The sequence below is a fragment of the Embiotoca jacksoni genome, unplaced genomic scaffold, assembly GCF_022577435.1.
Source record: "Embiotoca jacksoni isolate LCO1_2020_lvr unplaced genomic scaffold, fEmbJac1.0.p SCAF_8, whole genome shotgun sequence".
NCBI lineage: Eukaryota > Metazoa > Chordata > Actinopteri > Embiotocidae > Embiotoca > Embiotoca jacksoni.
The window spans coordinates 10,084,778-10,109,197 of record NW_027185436.1 but is presented as its reverse complement, the minus strand read 5'-3'; the positions used below and the strand labels follow the sequence as shown (position 1 = coordinate 10,109,197).

The 24,420-nt window shown below is 41.0% G+C and overlaps 1 protein-coding gene across 3 annotated transcripts in view; it reads left to right on the top strand.

The window, feature by feature from the left end:
• Positions 1 to 7,526: 7,526 nt before the first annotated feature.
• The window catches only part of grid2 (glutamate receptor, ionotropic, delta 2), a 473,172-nt gene continuing 456,278 nt past the window's right edge, over positions 7,527 to 24,420 (top strand). For 2 of the 3 annotated variants that reach the window (XM_069178068.1, XM_069178069.1), the window contains exon 1: positions 7,527 to 8,675. In XM_069178068.1, the coding sequence (XP_069034169.1) occupies positions 8,588 to 8,675 (88 nt within the window). In that variant the 5' untranslated portion in view covers positions 7,527 to 8,587. The remainder of the gene's footprint in view (positions 8,676 to 24,420) is intronic. The other variant, XM_069178067.1, reaches the window with a different exon arrangement.

Here is a 24,420-nt window from a genome sequence, read left to right as displayed (position 1 = left end):
GTGTGTGTCACGTGCATGTATTGGTAATGTTATGTCAAAAATAAAATGTCCACCATTACATTAGCATCATGGGAAATGCTTTGTTCCTCATTTGCACTTCACAGGTTCCAATCATTTGATGTATGTATTAAAGTGACATGAAAAAGGGGATACTGAGATAGTTAATGTAATAGAGGGAGAAAAAGAATGGAACAAAGGTGTGTTTCTGTTTAATTACTCCCCATAAGACCCTCTCAGGACCATGAGTTAGTTCAATACCAAGGCCCCAGGCAAGGGTCTACCGCTTTCTCTCAGTCTTTCTTATGTTTTCTAAATCTTTCAATCTCTGCCTGCCAATATCCATCACATCCAACTCTTCACCCTACCATTTAAAAAAAAAAAATTTATCCCCTGGGTTAAGGGGAATAAAAGAGATAAAGGGATTTCAGTTTATGGCTCACTTCAGAAGACTTCATTTAAGTCCAGACATGTGATAGAGAGGTGACTATATTACGAATTAAAGAAGGCTGACATGGTGGGGAATCAAGATTTTTGCCAGCGGTTCTAATATGCAAATACAGACACAATACACACACAAAGAGCGCATGCAGGTCAAAGCCTTGATCAGGTTTCTTATCTTCACAAAACACACACCTTTTCTTTCCCCTTGAGAATACCCCAAAATCCCACATATTTAAAGAAGGATAAAGACCAAAAACTCTTTTGTGCTCTTTTCACCTCATCCTCTCTTCTTTTTCACCGCCTCTACGCACTTGTCTGCCCTCTCTACTAGTCCTACCATTCTTAGAAAAAGAAAAAAACCTGAGTGTGTCAATTATTCACTTAAGAGTTTAGCTCCGGGTTGTGTTTGTGTGCCTGGTGTATGTGTGATCTTAATACCACAGTTAGATTTAATGGCGGCTGGGGATACGTTTCTCTTTGGGAGATTTGTTCCATGTTGTTTGGGTGCGTTTGGGATTAGATTGGATCCTGTGATCCACGAAAACACATCTCTCTCTGCCACATTAGGCAACCATTAGCATGCAACAGCCATTGGTAGGTGGACAGGTGAAGCACCTCCAACATATTGCTGGGTAAACACAAAACAATAATTGAATAAGATGGCCCTGCCAATGGTCAGTAGAACGGTGGTCATTTATTGCATTCCCAGGAAGGGTGGTGATCGAAAGCCTCCTGTTATTGGTTTGTAGTGATATTGTGCTTCCTCCGTGTGGCCTAATTCAAACCATAAAAAAAAAAATAGATTCCTATATGCAAATAATTATGTGTAATGGGTTTTCAAGTGCCAAACAACTACTTATTATTTGCAATGCCACACAAAAGGAAAAGGGATAGTTGTCACCATTTATTGACCAAAACAAACCAGTATGACCTATTGTTTAAAGAAGGTTTGACACAGGTCAGCCTTAGTCTTTACTCATGGTTAAAACAGAACAAAATTGCAGCTTTGGGTTTGTTAATGCATACAAACATCAGCTTGTTCTGATCTTTGTTCTTTGTTTTCTGTTTGAGAAAAAAAAAAAAAAACATCTCTGTGGGTTGCAGGACATTTGAAAGTGTCTGAGGGTGCTCAGGCTTAATAATTGCTGTCTGGTCTTTTGTGTGAAAGCCCGTCCAAGCTAACACACATACATATACACACAAACAGATGCACTCAGAGGATGCACGCTCCTGATAGCAGGTTTTGCTTCTGACACAGTAATGTTAGCTTTTACTGCCACTGTCACTTAATGGCTTCAAGCATAGTTGCTTTATACAATGTTCAAAATATATCGCATTAACTCACACACACACACGCACGCACGCACGCACGCACGCACGCACACACACACACACATACACACATGAATATACAGATGCAGACCCCCCCCCCCCTCTTCCCCCCCCCCACACACACACCTAAAAGACAATGTCCTTGAGAGCTTGTGACAGCAGTAGGCTTGCATACTAATAAGCCATCCAGCTCGCACCTGAATTACTCTGCTTCTCTCCCTGAAGCATAAGTGCATTTTTGTCTGCTTCTCATTAATAGTGTGAATATGTACCTTTTAGGTTTGTAAACTCATCAAAAAGCTTTTATATATGTTCACTATAGTAACCAGATTAAATTCTCACTGAACACCCACAGAGTCCCAAACATCTCCAACAGGACTGTTCTTCTAGCTTGCACCAGTAAAGGGCAATGGTCCTCAAAGAACAAAGGAGGAGCTTACAGGCTTTTAACATGTTTTCACTCATACAATTAGATCACTGATTCACTGCATGATTACAGGAAAGATGGATGGGAAAAGTAATGTAACATACAGAAAATATTTTGCTTCTCAGGTATAGCAGTGTTTAATCAATGACTCCAACATGTATTAATAAGTTAGTAAGTGGGATAACAAGCCTCATATAGTTATGTACGTTTCTGACACCCTAAAAGGCTTCATCACATAGTTACGTTCCACCAGTGGTTGTAGTTATATTACCACATTTAAGTACTGGAATTACTTAAGTAATATACTCAAGTGCTGGCCTTTATAATTAAACGAAATCAAGGTACTTTCAATTTACGAAGGTATTTTCTTTTCATGCCATTTTATGCTATTACTTCACTATTCAGATAATTAAAATTGCAAACACTTTGATCATCATGTAAATTGCTTTTCATGTTGAAATGCCAAATGTTTCATGTTTGCAGATTCTCCAAATAGAAAATTTGCTGCTCTTCCTTCTGATTATTTTAATAAATGCTATCTAGTTTTTAGTTTTGATTATTTGTTTGACACAACATGCAGTGTGAAAGTGTTTGTTTTCCTAAATTTTACTCGCCCAAATTTCAATTTCATAGATTTTAAGATTAGATTAGATTATCGGCACATTAGTTCAACCTGAAAATAATTAGTTGTGCTTATACAGAATAGCATGAGGAATAATAATGTAATGATATAGTATCACACTATATCAGTCACAAAGAACTGGGACAGGATTTTCTTCATTGAGAACACTTACCTTTATTACAGGGAATGCCTTCTATGGTTGCACTTAGTTTTTTTAGTAACATTTTGAATACAGGGCTTTTCCTTTTTACAATGTGGTATTACTACCTTTACTAAAGTATAGGCTGTTAATCACCGGCCCACCACTGCATATATTCCACTGACATCTGACTATCATTAAAAATTCCATTCAACATTTTGTTAACTGGTAAAATATTTGTGTCTATAAATGTTTTCTCAAAATGATGAAAAATATGCTCTAGGCGCTTTTCCTTGGTTTTACTAATAAAGAGGTCATATTCATAAATTGAAAAATTACTTTTCGCAGTGTGTTTGACAAAGTATTTATTTCATTGGAAAAACAACCGCTACAGAAAAGAAAATTGATTCTTTCCAATAGTGAATCATGTTCAGTGCTGTCCATGTATTCACAAATTTACATTGGTAATGTTGTCACATCAGCTGTTTCTGACCTGTGCTGACACGTTGCAATACTGCAATGTAAAATGTATCTTTTACGATTCAAAGTCCTGTGTTCAAAAACGTATTTAAAAATTTAAGATGTACCGCTAATGGTACATTAACACTGAAATACTAACTCTATTAAAGGTGTAGTGGGCCATTTTTGACCAATAGGGAGACGGCAAAGCAACATTTCTCCACGTTTGTGTCACGTCTTCTACCAGCATGTGACAAAGACATGAATGCACAACCACAGCCATGGGGGCTGTGACACACGTTTTCAGTGACTACACATGTCATCAGTTGGTTTTAACAGTAGCAATGTGCTAATGGAAGAGGAGAGGAAGAACACTACAAGCAGATGTCCATCAAACCATGCAACTTAAATATCACTTTTTAGTGGCATTTGACACGTGCATTGGAATTTGCCATTATTTTACATATCATACACAGTGATTAATCAATCAATCAAGAAAAGGAAATAAGTTCTGGAAATAATAATTTGCTATGGAATAGAGACATCTTTTTGAATTTATAGGTAGAAACAAATGTATTTTGGGTGAAATTTTCCCCCCAGACTTTTTAGGTAAAACAAACTGTTCTTATGACTTGCTAAAAACTGGAATCCCCGATTTACAAAAGTATTCAGACCCTTTACAGAGGCACTTCAGATTGTTAACAGGTTAATCCTGTGACTCTTTGGGATTTGTGAAAAACGTGACTGGTGGTAACCTATGACAACCTGAATTGGTTTAACATAGTTTAGAAAGGGAGACACTTGTGTATGTTTAAAGGTTTCACAATCAACACTGTATGTCTGACATAAACTGAGCCACGACGTAAAAAGAACGCTCTGTCGACCTCTGCAATGAACGGGTGGTAAGGCTTTGATCAGAGCAAGGATATAAAAAAACATTTCCAAAGCTTTGAGTGTTCCCGGGAGCACAGTGGCCTCAATACTTGTGAAAAGGAAGAAGTTTGGAACCACCAGAACTTTGTATAGAGTTGGCCATATGGTCTAACAGAGGAGTGGGAACCCAACAGTCACTCCAACAGAGTTTCAGAAGTCCATTGCAGAGATGGTGGCAACGCACCAGAAGGATGACCATCCTAGCGGCACACCATCAATCAGGCCTTTATGGTTTAGCAGATGGAAGCCACTTTGAGTAGAAGACACATGACAGCCCGCTTGGAGTTTGTCAAACGGCATTTGAAAAAGACCCTGGGAGCAGGAGGAAAATAATTCTTAGGGCTAAAGAGACAAAAAAGGATCTCTGGCAGAACTCCAAGCACTATGTCTTGCGAATGCTAGGCACTACTCATCACCTGGCTAACACAGTACCTACAGTAAAGCATGGTGGTGGCAGTATCACACTCTGAGGACGTTTCTCTGTAGCAAATACAAGTAGACTGGTCAGAATTGAAGGGAGACTAAATGCAGCCAAATACAGAGGTCCTTGAAGAAAACCCACTTCAGAGTGCTGCAACCCGAGTCCGGGGTGATGGTTCACCTTTCAGCACCACATTGAACCAAAGCAGACAGGCAGACAATGCTGGAGTGGCTTCAGGACAAGTCTCTGATTGTCCCCGAGTGGCCCGGCATAAAGCAAAGATTTAAAGAACCTCTGCTGAGAGACCTGAAGATATCAGTTCGGATGCTTCCCTTCCAGTCTGACGAAGCTTGACAGGATCTGCCAGGACGAATGGGACAAACGGCCTAAATCTGTGTGTGAAAAGCCTGTGGAGACTTACCCAAGAAGACTTAAAGCTGTTTCACTTTTACAGAGCAGTGAATTAAGTGTCTAAATACCTTTGTAAAGACAGATTTTAATTTTTTTGATTTTGAATATGCAAACATTTCTAAAAATCACTTTTTTTATTTTCTCACTGTGGGTTACCGAGTATAGATTGATGGGTACAAATTTATTATACCTTCTGAAGCAACTGTGCTTTTCTTATATACGCAGACTGTGTGCTTGTGTGACCGAAAGATGCCCGATTTCAATTTGTGTCCACGTTGCTACTTTTTAACGACAACAATTTCGCCTTTTTAATCGAGCGCTGAGGAAAAAGCCTCACTGCAGTTGGTGGCAATAGACCCCCAGGGAAGAGAGAATACTAGTTCTGCACAATTAAAACATTGCTGCAAGGCATTAACATGGTGAAAAAAATAATGCTACCCAAATGGTCTTGGGAAGAGGACAAGGTGATTCTAAGGTTTGGTACTGTGAAGTGTTCGTTGAAACGAGATAATTTTCTCCATTGGTCCATTTGTGAAAGTAAATTGGCCAAAAGGAGGTAAACTGAGAAGTAAATAATCAAGGGTATGTAGAGGGGACAATACATTTACTATATTGTGAAACTCACTAAACATTTGTTTGCTATTCTCAGTTTTATGACCTGTAAAATATTTTGAATTTCGCTGTCCCCCCCCCCAAAAAAAAAAAAAAAAAAAATCACATTTTGGCGATCTGAGATTGTAAACTGACAGCAATAATATGAACATATATACAGTACAAGCCTTTTTACAACTGCGTATGTAGGTCACAGCTACACACCTGCTCATCAGTATCCACACTGTCTCCAGCTCACAGGACACCCCTGATAGAGGAATTACATCTTCAGCCAACACTCAGGATAGATATGTAGGTCTGAGTGTCCGCTGCCTGTCTGGTGTGAGATTTACTCCTTCAGACCGGTGATTTTCAAAAATATATTAACTGTATTGTGCAGGGAATGCAATCATGCGAGTGCTCTTCAAGGTTACACTCAATCTCTTTGCTCAGATGCTGTCTAAATATTTTCAAACATGTTGGAGATTTCAGCCTCAAATCCAGTCTTACTTTACTAAAGAGTTCACAGAATATTTTTTTCATGACACTAAACTCAGATGAATTTAACAGAAAGTAGAAGCCTCGCTTTTCATGGTTTTTATGAATAAGTTATATCAAATAATGGGGCTCTCGAAATGTTTTTAGCAAGCTGTATTTTTTTTTTTTTACCCAGTGTGATTTAACGTGTGTGAATACACAATGATTTATAGTCACGAGTTTGGATACAAAATGCCTCGGTGGCATAAATTGAAGGCATTTGTGTGTTATTTTTTTTATTTTTTTTTTTTATTCTGATGAATGCACAAAGACTGGCTGTTGCATCATTAAAATTCTTTAATTTGTCTTTATCTTCCAGAATATATTTTTGCTTACAATACCTTTGCTGTTTAATTTTTTTTAGTTAGCTCACTTGCAGAGCAAGAGACGTTCATCTTCAATATGAGTGGTTATATAAAGATTTAATAATAAATCAATAGCATCAAAAAAAAAAAAAAAGAAAGATGTGAGAGCAGCTTTCACAGCATCAGTATCACTGTCAATTTAATCTCTCGTTCTTTGAATGCATACAAAAGAGTGAGTCCAGCGGTAGCATGTCTCTCTCAACCCTCCTAATCCCTAATCCAAGGTCTGGGGCAGATCAAGAGGAACCCTGGGGGCTCCAGGCTTTCAAGGAGGGATGTAAGGATGGATAAATGGGTGATGGTAGGGGGTGGACAGAATAGATGGACAAAAGGATGGGAGGATAGTTGCAGTGGAAGAAAATAACTGTTTACAGAATGGAGAGAGGAGGAAAATGTTTGAAAGGTGAAAGTCCCGGTATTTGTTGTGAGTAAACTGAATTAATCAGAAACTGCTCAAACAGCCTCAAAGCAGGGTAAAGTCGATGGACATAAATTGGTAATGTAAAAAAAAAAGAAAAAAGGATTACATCAGTGCTCGTTTAAAGACACAGATAACCTCAAGTAATAGTCAACTGGAACTCCCATCACCAGCTCCTGTTTAAAAGGAGGCACAGACAGCGGGTCAATGACTGCCCAAAGGGCCTGAGGCAGAGCTGAGGTTGTCAGAGTACCCCTGACTTCATCTCTCTGTCGCTCTGTTCGACTCCGCATCCTCCGCCCTCCCTGATATTCACATTTCATCTCTGTCTTTAACCAAAGGTAATTCCAGACAGTGGATGCGCGCCACGGCTGGCAACTGCTACTGCTCATAGTTGCTGCCGCTTTCTCTTTTTCTCTCTCCTGGGTCTCCTCCCTCTCTCTCTCTCTCTCTCTCCCCCACCCCTCCACCCCCTTCTCTCTCCCTCACTCTCTCTCCCACACGGACGCAGCATACTTCCTCTTCACCAGCCACCGCGCTTGCTGGGGCTGACGCCAGTACCCGCATACGGAGTGCGGACCGCGGAGTGTCGTCGTGGGTACCCTCGGTTCATTTTTTTCCCCCCCCCCGCCTCCAGATAGCCGAGCGTGCATTTTTTTTCCCCCCGTCCTGACGCAGAAAAGAGTAGTGTCTTTGGAGCTCTCTCCACACCGGTCTCTCTCTCATCTCTACGGGGAGCAAAAGACAATTTCGGAATATGGTACCTCTCCGTGGTAATGCCATGTGACAAGGCTTTTCATCATTTGGTGTGTGTCTCTCTCCCCTCCAACAAAAGTCGCCGCTGGCGTCGCCTGGCTCTGGTGATATTCAAAAGAGTGGCTAAGTGAAGGGAAAATCAAAAACCCTGGGAGACATGGAAGTTTTGGCCGTTGGCTGGGTCCGCTGAGGCTGCTGCTGAGGCTGCTGCTGCTGCTGCTGGTGGTGGTGTGGTGATTGGTGCAGGGGGAAACTGCGTCGCCAGATCTCAAACGCTGGGGATCTCGGGTCATTATAACAGGACCTGCTTTTCGAGATAACAAGGTTTCCCCCCCCCCCCACGTTGTCGAATGGGTACAGATTTCTTCATTTAAATGAGCGGCCACATCCTCCAGCCTCTCTGCTCGACTTAACGCGTCGGCGTTTGGATGCGGTTTGTTTTCTCTGCGGCTCAACGTCTCTCGCCCAGAATATGATTTAATGTTGGGAGGAATTTCAACAGGGTATCAGTCTACGACTACCCGGGAATCTCTTCCTCTTTTTATCTACGGGCAAGCGTTACACTCTTAACGTCAAGAGAACATATCAAGGCAGAGATTACCGGGAATTTCCTTGACCACCCTACAGATGGACTAAAATAGACGCTTCGGTTCTCCGGATTTTTTAAACTCTGTTCGCTCTCACTCAGAGAGCTGTAGTTTTCTCTGGTTTTGGGGGGAAATATCTGCGGACATAATGAAAGTTATCCCGGCTTTGTTGCTCGTTGCCGTTTGTTGGAGCCAGGAGTGGAAGTCGGCGCTCTCGGATTCAATCATCCACATCGGTAAGTTACTGCGCTTTTCTTTCTCTCCTCTAAACCGGCGGTCACAACGAGGCTCCTTGTGCTTCTCATGAAACAAACGGGAGGTTTCAGCCTTGATATGCGAGGCGCTGCTTAAATCACAGCGCTGCTGGCGCTTTCTTTGACGCACCGTGGCATTAAGTGGGCTTTTCTGCGAATGTTGTCTTATGCATTCAGGATGTCTATAACATACTTAAGTAGGTTTCAAGATACATTTGGGCAAAATCGGCAGCTAGTCAAATTACAAAACCAAAGATCTGTTATGCGTTGTATGGACATAATTTAAAATGAAGTTTGCGTGTGGGGTGGATGATAATTGAACAGTTGCAGATTGTAAACGCAAGTGCTTTTTAGTCGTTTATTGTTGATGGTTGTAAATGTAATCAATAGGTGTATGTGAATTGATCGACAAAGGCGGGCAATGTCCAGTACGGGGACTGCACTTGCAGGGTGCAGCGTTTCCCTGAATTCCACGAAAATGTCGATGCGGGCACACGATGCGCGAAAAAACAGGTGGTTTCGGATGGCGTGCTGTTGCCCTGCATGGCAGAGGGATTATCCTGGATGGCAGCAAATTTTTCTACTTATAGATTTTCCTGAAGCTCAATGGCATTGCCACCTTACTTCGTGAGCTACTGCAGTGCCAGGAGAGAGACAGAGAGACAGAGAGAGAGAGAGAGAGAGAGGGAAAAAAAGAAGCAGGTTATATGTTCTAACGTCTTTTCTGCCTTCCGCCACCACCGGTATAGTGTGGCACTGTTGTGTTGAGTGTGATTTCGACATCAAGGAGCTACTCTTTCAGTCGATGGAGGTACCTCCGGCTCTAGGTTGGGGAGAGAGTGGGAGAGGGGGGAGGGGCGGGAGGGGGAGAGGGAGAGATGACAGTAGAGAGCGTGCAGGATGAGATGAGGACGCGAGGTGGTGGTGGGCACACATAATCGCTGCACAACTCGGTGGCCTCGAATGGGAGAGAGAGGGCGCTGTGTGTAGGCGCGCGGGTGAGAGTGACGAGCAAAGCGCGCACACACCCACCAGCAGCAAGATAAGCACCTGTCCGAGCAGAACAGTTTTTTTTTTTTTTTTGGACATCCAGATTTTAACATACACTTACACATGCACACACTCAAACGCATCACAGACCCCGCTGCGTTACGCTGCCAGGGAGGGAGGACTGGCCTGTTTCGATCCGTTTAGACCTCTGGCAGCTGATTTTCACAAAGCTGACCCCAGGCCAATTTAGTGGCTACCTGAACACAATGTGCCGAGTGCTGGATCAGTTCGAGGTCCTCTCTGGGCTGCAGACCAAGCAGATGGTTCAAATCAGACTTACAACAGCAGCATGGCCAAATGAATGAGATTTGGTCAAGTAGACAGTGAATGCATATTCTCCTGTTTGCACACAAAATGATCTCACCTGTTGGGGAAACCAAACATTCCTGATGCTGTACGTCATGTAGTGACGGTTTAACCGTCTTCCACCCTGTCAGTGCAGTAAGGTAAATCCCAAGTGCTCAGAAGCTTCATTCCACATACTGGGGGAGGGGGTGGGGGTAGTTTGTGGTTCTGGCCCTACAGGGGTGGCAGTGTAATCCACTGGTTAGACGGATCACCCTGTGACTGCATGGTTTGATCACAGCAGTAGACTCATGTTCTGCAAGTGTCTCACAGCAAGACTCCGAAACTTTACCGGCTCACTGACTGCAAGTTTCTCTTGTCGTGTTAGCAATCTGACTAAAACTTGTTGAATATGAAACATTTCCAGGCTTACTAAGACTAAGACAGAGATCTATGTAGGCCAAGCACTTGTCAGCTCCTGAAACTGGGTCAAGGTTGTCTGTGTGTACTCGTCTCTGCTTTGTATTTTAGCTAAAGGGATCTATATTGTGCTTTTCAGACATGGTGTCTAACTGGCTCTGTGGTCCAGGAGTAGATTCTCTGAGGTTGAGTGTTTTTGAACTGGCATGTGAAAAAAATAGTTCTTAAGATGTCTTGTAAAGTGATCGCTTGTGTGTTAACCTGTAAACATTTCTGAAAGTGTTTGGTTTTTATCATGACCGTTGACGGATAATCTTGGCCAACATGGATACATTTATGATAAAGTCAGCTATAAATAAAAATACCCCTTCTAGTTTTATATTAAGCCTCTACAAGTGTGCACAACTACCACTGAATGCAACTCATTTCTTCTCCCACATATAGCCTGCATATAGCCTGTATTAAGCATACAGGCTCTTAGACAGTGTTCAGTGTTTGCATTTATCTGATTGTCTATATTTATATAGGCATCCAGACCTGCAGATAACATCTCAGTGCACTGTTGTAGAGAAGTCAGTGGTTAAAATTAGGCTGTACAGCCATTGGATTTACAGAAGAGGAAGCTCTCAAATCACTTCCAGTTTGCAACAGAATCCATACAAACTCCATATATATGTTTAAAGGAGCCAATTTATTGACATGAATAATGAGCGAGCCCAGCCATTCCTCCTCGACTTTAAAGCGGAAACCAGGCCAGTGAGTGGTTTCCATTTATCAGAAGAGACGGTGGAGTCAGTGTGTAGTTTATTCGTTGGCTGAAATTATTCTTGCTTAGTTACAACTCCATTTAAGCAGTGTTATGTTTTTTTTTTTTTACCCCCCCCCCCCCCCTCGTTGCATAAACAAGCACATGTGCATGTATGTGCCTGTGGGTTTGAGGACAGAGGATCTGTGTGGGTGGTGGGTTGGCTGGTGTGATTTCAGTCAGTGTCTTTTCTCTACCCGTTCTCCCTAGGTCTCTCCTGTCCACCTTATTTTTAATCAATAGTTAATTTCCCTCCTAGCCGCAAGTAGTTTGAATCACAGCAAAAGGTTATCACCCCCCAGAACAATACCCCCCCCCCCCCTCCACACACACACACACACACACTCACACTCCATCCCTCGACCACCCCTCCTTATCCTCGCTTCTTCATGAGATAGGCAGGTTATGGATACAGTGGGCACAAGTATAGGAGAGTATATTATAATTTGTCATCATCGTTTCATTATAAAAGGTGGTGTTTTAAAGCAGTAGAAGCCACAGTCAATCAGAATTTAGCGTGTTGCTACATTTATAGCTGAAGTTGTTTTTTTTCACTATCTTCTCTATTACTCATACAGTGCTGACCCCTCCCTCTGTCTGTCGCTGTCTGTCTCTCTCTGTGTGTGTGTGTGTGTGTGTGTGTGTGTGTGTGTGCGCGTGCACGCATGAGTGTATCCTATTGATTTAGGACTGCATGAGAAAGGAAAAAAAAAGTACCATACCCAGCAGGCACATCACTTTGACATGCCAGAAGTAATCCCTCTTTAATCTCTTTGTTGCTGTTAAAGATAGAATGAGGGGAAGAGAGCGAGAGATAGACAGGCAAAGAGAGATGTATATCAAAGGGAGCAAAGATGGAAGTCGGAGAGTAAGAGACACTGACAAACGGTAGATTTTGTGTTTGTATAATATACCGTTTTTAGCTGTATGAAATGCAAACACGTCGTGAGAGGGTTTCCATTATCTTGGTCATATTAACAGCAGAGACCGGCAGACCTTTTCATCTTGCTCTGTCCAGGCATTAAATGTGATTGAGCTGCTGGTGAGCTGGCACTACTGCCTCACCCGTCTCTCTTTTCTTTCTTTTTCTCTCTCCATCTCTCTCCCACTTTGTCTCTCTAATGATCAGCATGCAGCAGGGGTGGGTGGGTGCGGGGAGGGGAGGGAAGGGGGGAGGGGGGGCGGTCCACTTGCCTCTTGGCCCTCGTGTTCTGCATGGCAATTGCTTTGTGCTTTATGAAAGCAGTTCATATGGATTTTGTGTTGACGGGAGAGAGACACGCAGACAGAAAGTGCGGAGGCATGTGCAGAAAGTCCCTCTGATTTGTGCACTCAAATTAAGGCTTCACTTTGGAGTCTCACTGGTTTTTAGCCATGCAGCGTGTCGGAGTGCATCCACGGGCTCATCATGCATCACAGATGAGGCAAAGACGCCGGCTTCTTTGCCTCATCTGTCAGCCTGGTTCAAATTGTGAATTGTACATGTGCTTACTTCTCTCTCTCTCGCTCCCTCTCTCTCTCTCTGCGCCCATGGTGCTCTATAATTAATTTGTCCTGTCCGGACATTTTAAGTTTTCCTGCTTGGTTTGAGACTACCGATAAATATCATTCATAATTGAAGGAGAGGGTATTAAAATGATGAAGACATTATAAGCTATATTTTTGGTTTCCAAGCATCCCTCTTCAAGAGTAAAATATTTGTAAGCCTTTTAAAGAAAGAAACTTTCAGGTAAAGAACTTCAGGAATGTGTCGAAATATAGCTCAATGTCTGAGGGCTGTGTTTCGCCAAGAATCTGGTGATGAATCGAGATGATTTTTTTTTTTTTATTTTTTTTTTTAGGAAAACTGTCATCTTATAAAGAACAAATGCATAAAATCTGAGTAAAAAAAGAGTAAATTGTTCTTGATGAGAACATTAAAATTGCATGTATCAGTATTTTTTGGGCCATCTAAGAAAAGGAAGTAACATTTGGCCTCATTAGTAAAAAAAAAAAAGTTTTAGCAGGATACCTTAGGTAAACAAATTAAGTAAATAAATGCAAACTGACTGTGACATATACTATATATTGTATATATGAAATATACAAAATTCAAGTGAGATTTTGAGAATCCAAACAATATCACAAAACATACTTTTGTGTTACTCAGGTGTACTGATATTTTCTTAGACCCTTCAAGTGCAGGATTAAACAGGTGGTGGCATCACACGTGAGTTGAACCAAAATTATGAACTTAAGCAAAAATAAAACTGAGGGAGAAACAAAATGAGCGAGTAACAGCCAAACCAAGAAATTAAAGTTTTTTTTCAGGTGTCGTAAAAGGTTCCACAGTAAAGTGCAAATGTTTGAGGTTCTGAAAGTAAATTGAGGAAGTTTTCAAAAACAATGCAATGTGCAACAAAACTTAAAAAAAGCACCAATTGTCCTCCGTACACTTGTGCACAGTCGTTCAAGATAGCTGGTAGGAAGGTTGTAGAAGCATATTGAAGAACTTTCCACAGTTCTATGGTGGATTTAGGCTTCCTTAATTGTTGCTGTGACCCCAGATTAAAGCTGAGTTTGAGTGAGTTATGGATTTACATGGACCACACGCAGTAATTAATGCTAGACAGCTCAAAATGTTTAATCTGGAGCAGTAAAATTTCAGATTGTCTCTCAAAACACAAACTGTTCACATTACATATAATATAAATAGAAACATGTTAGCTATGAGAGACTTGTGTTGTTTAGGCAAAGGTATAAAACAAACAAAAACAAAATTTTAGTTAATGACAAAAGGAGCGAGGGACAAAGGGATTATTGGATATATGCAGCATGTACACCAGTGGTGAGAAAAAGAGAAGATTTTCTGTTTTGGGGAGGGGTGGGTGGGTTATCCTGTTTTTTTTCTCTTAACTTTTGTGTTATTCTGGTCTTTTCCTTGGAGAAGAATTTCTAAACATCTCAGTGTGTGTGTGTGTGTGTATGAATGGCTCTTCCTGTCTGGTTTTGTCAACAAGTTTCACAGCTATCAACACGACTTCCCCTACAATACTATCCTTTTCCGTTTGTGTGTCTGTGTGCACACATGTATTTTAATCTGCAGTTAGGCACCAGTTTAGCTGGGTGGGGGCTAGGCAGTCTGTATTAAATGCTTCATATCTTGAGTTATATGTCTGTGTTGACAGTTGTGCTGGACCATGCTATCTTTGACGGGGAAGATTTAGCACCTCATATTTCTCCGTGCATGAACGCTAGTGTTTTATGTGAATATAATTCACAGAGGTGCAAACCACGTGTCTGCTTTCTGTATGTTTGTGTGCCATGTGAGGCTGTTATGCATCCTCTTGTGAAGGAAAGAGAAAGACAGCAGCTCTGACGTCTGTACTTGGCCACTGAGGCAGAACCCTTAACCAGGCCAAAGAGAGGGAGAAAAAGAGTGTGTGTGTGTGTGTGTGTGTCTGAGGTTGAGATGGACTGACAGCTAGCTGTGAGAAGAAGCATGATTGCTTGTCTGAGGTTAGCTGCAGATGTAGGTGAGGAGAGACAGGTTGGCCCTGCCGAAGGTGCTTCATCTGACCGCATCAGTCAGTGATGCAGGTAGAACAGACCAGATGGCCTGGGAAGGACTTGTACAACACAGGCCCTTGTTCCCAGATGATTGTATCCTGTGTGGTGTGTTTATCCAGTCGGCAAACGCCGAACGTCATCTGAGGACAAGAACCTTTGTTGTTCACTAGAACAAGTGTCTGCTTGTTTCTGTGAATATTGACTTAAACCGCTTCTGTCAGTGCAGAAGCATACGTGAATATTACACACACAAGGTTAACACAAAATATAAAAAAATTGTAAGTGTACGCTTTTGCTGCTGCTCTATAGTCTCAACATAATGTTCTAATTCAGTGTTTTTCAATTGCTGGGTCGTGACCCTAAAAGTTGGTTTTAGGGCCATTTTGAGTGGGTGGAGGATGTGCGAGTTGAAAATAAAGTTAAGGGGAAAAAAAAAAAAGTCCAACTTGTATTTTGAAGCCTATAGAACTTCAGCTGTTGTGCTTTAATTCTAAAGGATATAAATTCAATGGCACAGCGTACACACGCAGTCGCTGTTTGGTGACAGTTTGTCATGACAGTAATGACCAAAACTGACGTCTTTACATCAGTAGTTAGTTCTCATTCAAGCATTTGTCAACAGGGTTAGTATTAGATACATCTGCTTTTTTATTATTACATTGGGTCTTTAACTATTTGCACTTCTTCATTTCAGATTTTTATCAGTGCATGAAGGCATTACTTCACTATTTTTTGTTAAATAAATTTGAGTGGCTAAACAATTTAGGTCAGGACCTAATTACTAAGGAACACTATGAGTCCCGAGGCTAGACCTGTTGAGAACCACTCATGAATGAAGACATTTTCTGCTCAAAGTTTTGTTCATGAAAAGAAAAGCTCGATGGTTAGGCTGTGTGTGTGCTGGAAGTTTGCTCCCTACAGTAGCCGGGACTGAGGCTTTAGGATGCAGGTTTGTCCAGAGATTTTCTGGGTAATATAAAATTGTTTTAAGAGCTTCTTAACAATGTCACGTCACACAGCTGCATGTCATTCAGTATGTAACTGTGTCTACATACTGTATGAGACAAAACATACAGATGGATTCATTCAAAACCAGAATAACGACAATTCTCACATCTCTCTCACCAATATCACTGTCGCACGAATTACTCACACTATTTAGCAATTATTATTCAAAGATGAGTAAAGTACAAATATGTTGAACAAGCGGTGAAACTCAGTAGAGTAATAGCATTTATATGCAGTGAGTCTTCTCCGGGAAGATTGCCTAGTATGCAGTAGGTCTCTGTAATAATTGTACTGATGAGGGAAACTTCAAAGGAAAGTGAAATCTTCTTTTTTAAGGACTAACAAGACTGTCTGTTATGTGGTGGGTGTTTTTCCAGGACCCAAATGCAAGCTCACAGACTCGAAGTATAAGTTCCAAAGTACAGTCTTTATTTGTAATAAACAAAAAACAAAAACAACAAACCAAAAGGTGGCACCTCTCGTGTCCACTTACTTCCAGTCGGGAGGGCAACTCGACCGACAGCTCCAGGGGGACACGGCTGACAGGGCAGCCGGCAGACCAGCGGAAGGGACGGCGTCAACAAACCTCCGAGCCGGGAGGGCAACTCCACCGACTGGTAACTTTGACCGGGAATATCCGCAGGAGGCACAGAGGCCGGAGGAACGGGAACAGGACTGACGGAGAGCAGACGGAGGACGGACGGGTGGCTAACAAAAATGAACCGACAACCAGAGCTGTGCAGGGGCAGGTTACATATAGTCTGGGGAGGTGATCAGGGAGATGCAGCACACCTGCAGGTGGTGATCAGGGGTGAGTGGCTGCATCTGCTGGGACCGGTGAGGGGCGTGGCCACGGGAGGTGAGGGGCGTGGCTACAGACAAAGACAGGGGACACAGGAGGAGAGGTGATCATCGGGGGCAAAACGGAGGAAAAAACTGGACTCCTGACACTGTCAGTTTTGTGTGAGTGTCTGCATGAATGTGAATGTCTCTGGCATGTACTGTACGACAAATAATATGTCCTTGTCTTGTGTTCATCCTTTCTGTAGGTCTTACTGTACATTCTTACAGAAGAGGGAATATTTACAGCTGACCTCTCCTTCCTCTCTCGCTTTCGTGGTTTTCATGGTCTTGTTCACTGCTGACTCAAATGCTGTTTTCAACTTGCAGCAATCTGCTCCGTGCCTCACTGGGGCAGAAATTGCATTGTATGCACATGCAAATGTTATCGTGGATACACTGCATTTGTGTCCCATCTCAGACATGCATGTGTGTGAGCATGGTCATGCATTAAGCGTTGGTACATATTTTCTGAACTTGCAGCCTCTCAAAGTGCTCATTGGAGGGAACACCTCCGGACCACAATCTGTGTGTATGGGCACATGCCAGCGTGTGTGTGTGTGTGTGTGTGTGTGTGTGTGTGCGTGTGTGTGCTTTTATGTGTGTGTCTATGTGGGTGCCAGCTTAATTTTCTGGCAGTGACACTCCTCTGAATTATTTCCTCTCCAACAAATAATGGGCAGGCGACTTTTCATAGCACTATAAAAAAAACAGAAACCATGGCATTGCCAAATTTGTTCTACATTGTGCACACATGCACATGCACCACAACAGGAGACACAAGAGATACCCACACAGTCAGACAAATCTGCACGCTGACACACACTTACAGCACTTTTAAATCCAAGAAACATTTCCTTTATAGTCTTTCTTTGCTTCATTCATTTGTAAATGATTCATTGAACAGCGAAGCATGGGGACGGTTGGCTATGAACGCCGTTGTACTACAGCTTCTCAAATATGAGAACATGCGTGTCTCGTGGTGCCACAGTTTTATCCAGCTTACTTTTTTTGTTTCACACCTTTTTGACCATTGACACTCCCATGATCTTTTACCTATATTGAGAAGGAAATAGGTCATTTACAAAGGTTTAAAAAAAAAAAAAAAAAAAAAAAAAAAAATGCATTCCCCAAATACATTGTGTTTCCATCTTCAAACATTCAAAGTTGTTGCACAAACCTCTTTACCTTTAAAAATTAAACAGTGTTTACATTTGAGAGAATTTATTGACAAGCGTTTACCAGTAATTACAGTTTTAAATGAAAAGGAACAAATAATATTGCAGTTGTATTTATTTGGTGTTTTTTTGGTGCATTTACATTATCTTCACAAAAATGCTTGACTTATTTTGAAATCTGACCTTCTGGTAATAAATTCTACCGTCAGCATAATATTGAGAATCCAAAACATGAAGGTTATTACATTTAGCATTTGTCATTTTTCATCTCTGCAGCATCCATGCATAAAACACTTGTGAGGAAAAAACAGATAATGCAGACCACCAGCTTCACAGTATGGAGAAGTACAAACACACATGGTCACAGCAAAACAAACATGAACATAAAGAGTTGACAAAATTACAACTGTGTTGAATTTCAAGTAGGACTTCAGGCTGTGGCTAACCTGCATTTGCTTTGAACGGGTTTCATTTGTTCTGTGGTCACACATGGTTTTGTAAATCCATTTTACATTTTTTTTTTATTTTTTTTAATATTTGCACTTGTGGACTTGTGCCAGTTGAATATCGGCCGTTTCATTTCTTCTAATGACACACACCAAAGGAATATCCACAGTAGCTGTCTGCTCTCGCTGTTGGTCGAAACCTTCTTCCCTTTCATGCTGTTCCAGTACTCTTCTACAGCATTTCCTCTTTTAGCGCTTGACTTTATTCCCTCGTGTGACAGTGAATGAATTAGACAGTGGAAGTCAGAGCCGAAGGTTTCTTCGTATTGTCAGCAATATGCAGTTTGTTTTCTCTGCTCCTGTCCTGTATCCCACCTTATAGTTCGCCCCTCCTCTTTCCCTGTTTTCCCTCCCTCCATTGCTCTCCTCTCTCCCTTTTATCTCCACCTCCCCCTTGATATTTAATATGCTGTCAGTGATTACAGAAACAGGCATCGGAACTGAGAGGTGTTAAGCACTTTGCTAATCACTGTCATGGAATTGTAATGTGCTGTTTGTTTGTTTGCTTGACACACTTGGCACCCCGTCACAAAGCTGCCTGCCTGCGCCCATCTGTATTGCAGCTTTCAGTCTGGATTTTCCTTTAGGGTCTAAAGAAGAAAATGAACAAATTGAGTGGGAGGGATCAGTAACAGCAGATATTTGCATATGGTTAGCATTTTTATGTTCAAAAAATGTTCTCATCTGCATGCAGACACACGAAGTGACCACTGTTGTTCCTGCCCACATTAATAATTATAGGTCATCACTGCTTATCATCCCTGCAGATTACTGTGGTTAGACCCGTACGTTCATCGAAATAAATTGAGGTTCAACTTCTTAAATGAGAAGTAAGAGAGAAGGTGAGCATTTAATAGATGGCAGGTTATGTATACCGTCTTCCTGTGCTAATAGTACAATTTGTTGCATCACACATCCGATTCAACTAAACCAGTTGTGCGTTAGTCATCACCAGAACAGTGACTCACCGACCGCGGCCTCCCACTACATCTGTAACCATTGTTAAATCACCCACTGCAGCTAAAGCGTAATTGATTCACTTATTTTTGTTGCCATTAACCCATCAGAAGTTAAAATGAATCTGGAGGTCTTGGAGCCAGAAATGTCGATGTGTGTGCGTGCGTGCGTGTGTGTGTGTGTGTGTGTGTGTGTGTGTGTGTGTGTGTGTGTGTGCGCATTTGTGCTCATGTGCATGTCTCAAAACTCAATGGTGTTCATTTTTCAGTCAGATTGAATGCACGGGAATGTATCTTGGTGCCAAAGAACAGACATTTGATTTTTGCAAACACACGTTGTTTAGGTTACAATTAATGTAAATGAATTGGTGAAGTGCCACCAAACGTATTAAATGCTTGCAGATACTTTTTGGGGGGAATTTTTTTATGCGTTTATCATTTTCTTTTAGCAAATGATCAAAAGAGGTCTGAACCAGTGAATATGACAGCAAACCTTTAGTGGCAGAGATTGTGTTTGTCAAAAGAGTTTTTTGTTGACTTTTAGACAGAGACCGGAGCCAGAATACAAGTTCAAAGGTTTAATCAGCAGTTGATTAATCTTGTACAAGAGGAGCGTTTTAACACTGCACCGACATCATGTGGTTACAGAGTAAAAGGCTCAGAGTATGAGCGTTTACAGTCAGCGTTTATATGTCTCTTGTGGGCGTGGTCCTCGTCGACTCAGACGATACATCTCTCTTCAGGCTGAGGCCTTCATATTTATCTATTCGATAAAGGGCCTGTTATTGACTACTTGATGAAAATAGCAAGTTGCACAGCAGTGAGCCTTCTCTACACAGGCACAAAGAGTTGTTCGAGGACGTGTGTCCACGTATTTTACCATATAAAAATGAAATTCTTATAACAGTGTTTGATACAATTGTGTTCAAATTGTTAATCAAATGATTGATTTTGCTCTAAAAAAGATAAAAACCAAAAACGAAGTGTTCTTATTTTTGATGGTTAAATATACTGTATGCTACTTGGGAAACCAAGTGATGATATATTTACTTTGAGGATAGATGTTATAGATTTGTATGTATTTAAAAATATATTTGTAAAATTAATCTGTATTGAAGGAATTGTTATAATTAATCATGATTGGATTTTAGGTGATATTTCTCTGGCATAATGGACAAGTAGAAACTGATTTAAAACGGTACTAGAATATAGCCCAACTTTCAATAGAAATGACCAATATTGTTATTACTATTATTATTATTATGTTATATTTCAATATTGGAATAATTGTAATATACATTTATGTCACTGTACTGTCCCTCATCACCAGGTCATAAAAGCTGAGCGTGTATGTACACCCCTGGTGAGTGGAATATACAGTATGTTAGTCTACATGTTTAGAACAGTCAAACTAAGTGCATCCATGCAGATCAGCACATTGTACAGTTTGCATTAACACAGATCCTGAGGCTAAAAGTATGTCCTGTCTCATCTCGGTCCTGATTTATGCATTCAATGCACGCAGTGCAAACAACATTAGATGACAATAAATATGCCCAATAGAGAGGAACAGCAGGGTGCTTGAGTTGGCTCTGTTGGCTGTTCAAACAGCACTCTGTGATAAACATGTGATGGGGGGGGGTCTAATTCTATTACTGCAGGTTCTGTTGTAGTTAGAGATAATGCTAGTGTGTCTCAGACTTCCCTATGTTTTTTATAGTGGCCTTCCTCAAAAATATAATCTACAGCTAATCTGCTTTTTTTTTTTTTTAAAACATGAAAATATATTCATACCATTATTCATCAGCAACGAGTATTTTCCCTTTTACATGGTTTTCTGTGAGGATGTATAGTTATTGTGTGCACCTCTTAATAAATCTACAAGTGCTCTCCGATGCCTCCAGATAATTCACAGCTTTATAATAGCTTACAAATTTCTATCCTCAAGCAGGTCGAATAAAACCTTCATTGTTATTTACAACAATGAATGCCACAGGGACTGGTAGGACACAGGCTACTGTATTGATCATGGCTGCAGGTTTTTAATGCAGGTTTCACAGTCTGTAGAATAGTCACGGCATCCAGATTAAAGGAGGTGAAAGTTAGGTACTTCTCATCGCTCCTGGGAAATGTTTTCCTGTTTTACATTTAATGAACCTTGAGCCTTACAAAAAAACAGTCTAGCCATAGTTTTGGACATTGATTGGAGTCATATGCTGTGTTCCAATGGCGTACTTACTTCACACACACTATTTTGAGTGCATAAGTGCGTTCACACTGTCAAATGCGGAAACATGCAGTGCGCTACAAGTACCCGGATAGTGCACTCAAAACGGTCAAAACAATGAGTGTGAAACGTTGGACACATTCGGCATCTTGGCTACGAGAGGAAGGGGCGGGACCAACAACATAACGAATTTTCTAATTTAGGCATCCGAGGAAGCTGCAGATGTTGCAGAACACCGCAAATTTTTTTATTTTTCACCACCATATTGCTGCTGGACTGAAGCCATCAGTATGCTTATTGTGTGTTAAACAGAGGGAACAAAAATACATTGATTTCTGGGTAAAATAATAAAAAGCTGCAGATATGTTGGCGGCTGATGCAGTCACATGCTACGGTTATTTCCGATCCAAAATGGCAGTGTGCGATTTGAGACAAAACTACTCCATTAAAATTCAAGCACTACACATGTAGAAGTCCTAACATGTAAGAGTATTCTTTGTTCATGCACTAGCATTAGTTATTACAAAGATCTCCACCTCAGAGTGTCTTTGCTCTTTACAGTTGTATTATTGATATGCCTTAAATTAGAATAGAAATTTAAAAAAAAAAGCCCATTGTGTCCCCTGTGAGTCCCAATGTTTCTTGATTAATGATTCTAACACTGAATTGCAGTGCAGAAATGAACCTGAAGCTGTACATGTCAGCAGTCTAGAAATCTATTTTCAGTGCATTTTATGTGGCGTATGTTACCTGTTTTTTCAGATGGCACTGGACTTTGTGTTTTAGTATCCCAAAAGAGATGTTTCCCTTGTGATTTCAAACCAAAAACCTCTAAAGAGATGTCTTACTTGACTCCACACTGGAGGACAACCAGCACTTTGTGCACAATGGAATCTGTTATTGAGACAGCATCATTAGAACCTGTCTGGCTGCGGCCAGTCCTCTGGGTCCTCTCTCCCGCTCACCCCCTTCTACTTTCCACTTGTTTTTCATTTACTCCACTGTCTCAGTCTCTCTCCTCTGCCCCCCTTCCCCTCCCTCCTGCCCACACATGCACTTTCTTCACTCCAGGCTCTTCAACTGTCTGCTGACCTACAATCAGAAGAAAAATCTCAGTTTTTCTTTTCATCAAGCTTATGTTCTCGCACGCATTCTGTTTGGGCTTTTTTTTTTTTTTCCTTCTGAAATGCAAACGACTTGTTACCAGTTTCACACATGCACAGTCCTGGAATCTTTCAGACGGAAAACTTTATAGCTGTGCTCATTTATACAGTAATTAAATCAAAGTCCGTGCTGCAAGTAGTCACAGTTTTTGCCTCCTTGGCATCTTTGTGTCATGTAGTATGAGCTGCATAGAGGACCACAACAATATGTACAATCACAAACACCAATACTCACAATACTCAATAGTGATTAAGAAGTGCTATCGCAGACAATACAAAGGATAATACAACTCAATGAGAAAAAAGTAAAAACTGGGTCCCTCGAACTCAGAGGCTTATACTTTACACAGACTATTATAGTCCACAGCTTTTTTTCAAGGTTATAGCTTAAAAAAATTCTATTAACTTCGAGTGGCTTAGGTTTCTTGGATTTTTCTCCTCCCTGGTTCAATCTGCCAATTAAGCTACATGAGATTTCTGTCCACTTTTCTCCTGACTGACTTCATTTGGCATACCTGTCTTTGAGTTTGTGTCAAAATAGAGGAAAAATAGATGTGTTCACTGCCTTGCTGTACTGCTGCAACTGGCAGCTGTAGAGTTTTTCTAACCATCAGTAATCGAATGTTTGAGGTCCGACAAGTGACGAATTGTTACCAAAAAGCAGTACGTAATTTATATTTACTACTGTTCAGAGCAGGACACAAAGGCACAAAGATGTTCGTGAGACAGAAATAGAGAGAGGGAGAGAACACCAGAAAAATCCACTTGACTGCAACTTCGGTTGCTGGGTAATAATTCTGCCATCTGGTTTGTATCTGTAAGATGTATGTTTCTTTGAGTGCTATACGACCACTATTAATCTTCGTCGTCAAAAACATGTTAACGATGTCTGGCTTCATTAAATAAGATACATTTCTTGAGTTTGGTTTCAATTCATGCCAACCCTGCTAATGTTAGCTGACAAAGCTGCATGGGTGACTTATGAGAAGATTTGTTGTCTCTCTATATTACAGAGGAGTGTGCATGTCTTTCAGCTCAAATGTTTATGCAGACTGATTAGTCTCTTCATCTTTGTCACCATGGTACCAGTCTGCAACTTGACTGAGTCTCTCTGTTTAATGTAGCATCCAGATGCAAAGAGGATGGAGTCGGCAAACCAAGAACAGCTTAACGAGTATGGAATAGAGAAGAAGTCTTTAGAAGTAGTTTAAAAAAAATTGCATTATTTATTGGTTCAGTTTTTTGAACGGGAACTATCCATTTTTTTCTGATTTAACAAAGTCCAGGAACATTTTTGTTTCCCCTTGCATTTTTCCTCTTATCTATATTTAACTAACACAGATGCATTTAATACATTGAATTTTCTCCACCCTCCTTCAGCTCACCCCTGCTCGAACAGATAGTCTCAGTAAAATATGAAGTAATTGGAATCTGTGTGTCTGTGCACATACCTTCAGGGAAAGCTGTTTACTTCAGGCAAAGCGTTTATGCTACATGCAACCAAGTAAAATCACTACTAATGCAGTTTCATTAAGGGCACTGTAATGTAAGCAATAAGGAAAGGTTTGGAAACTGAATGTCTTTATTATGCTTACTCTCTTGACCCTTCAAAGCACATCGCAGAGAGAGAGCCTGTGCTTACTTTACCTTTATTATTTATAACCATTATTCACTTGACTAAAAATATCTCTTTGTGGTATTAAATAAAAAGAATTAGAACTGGGTACTGGTAATCCTTAT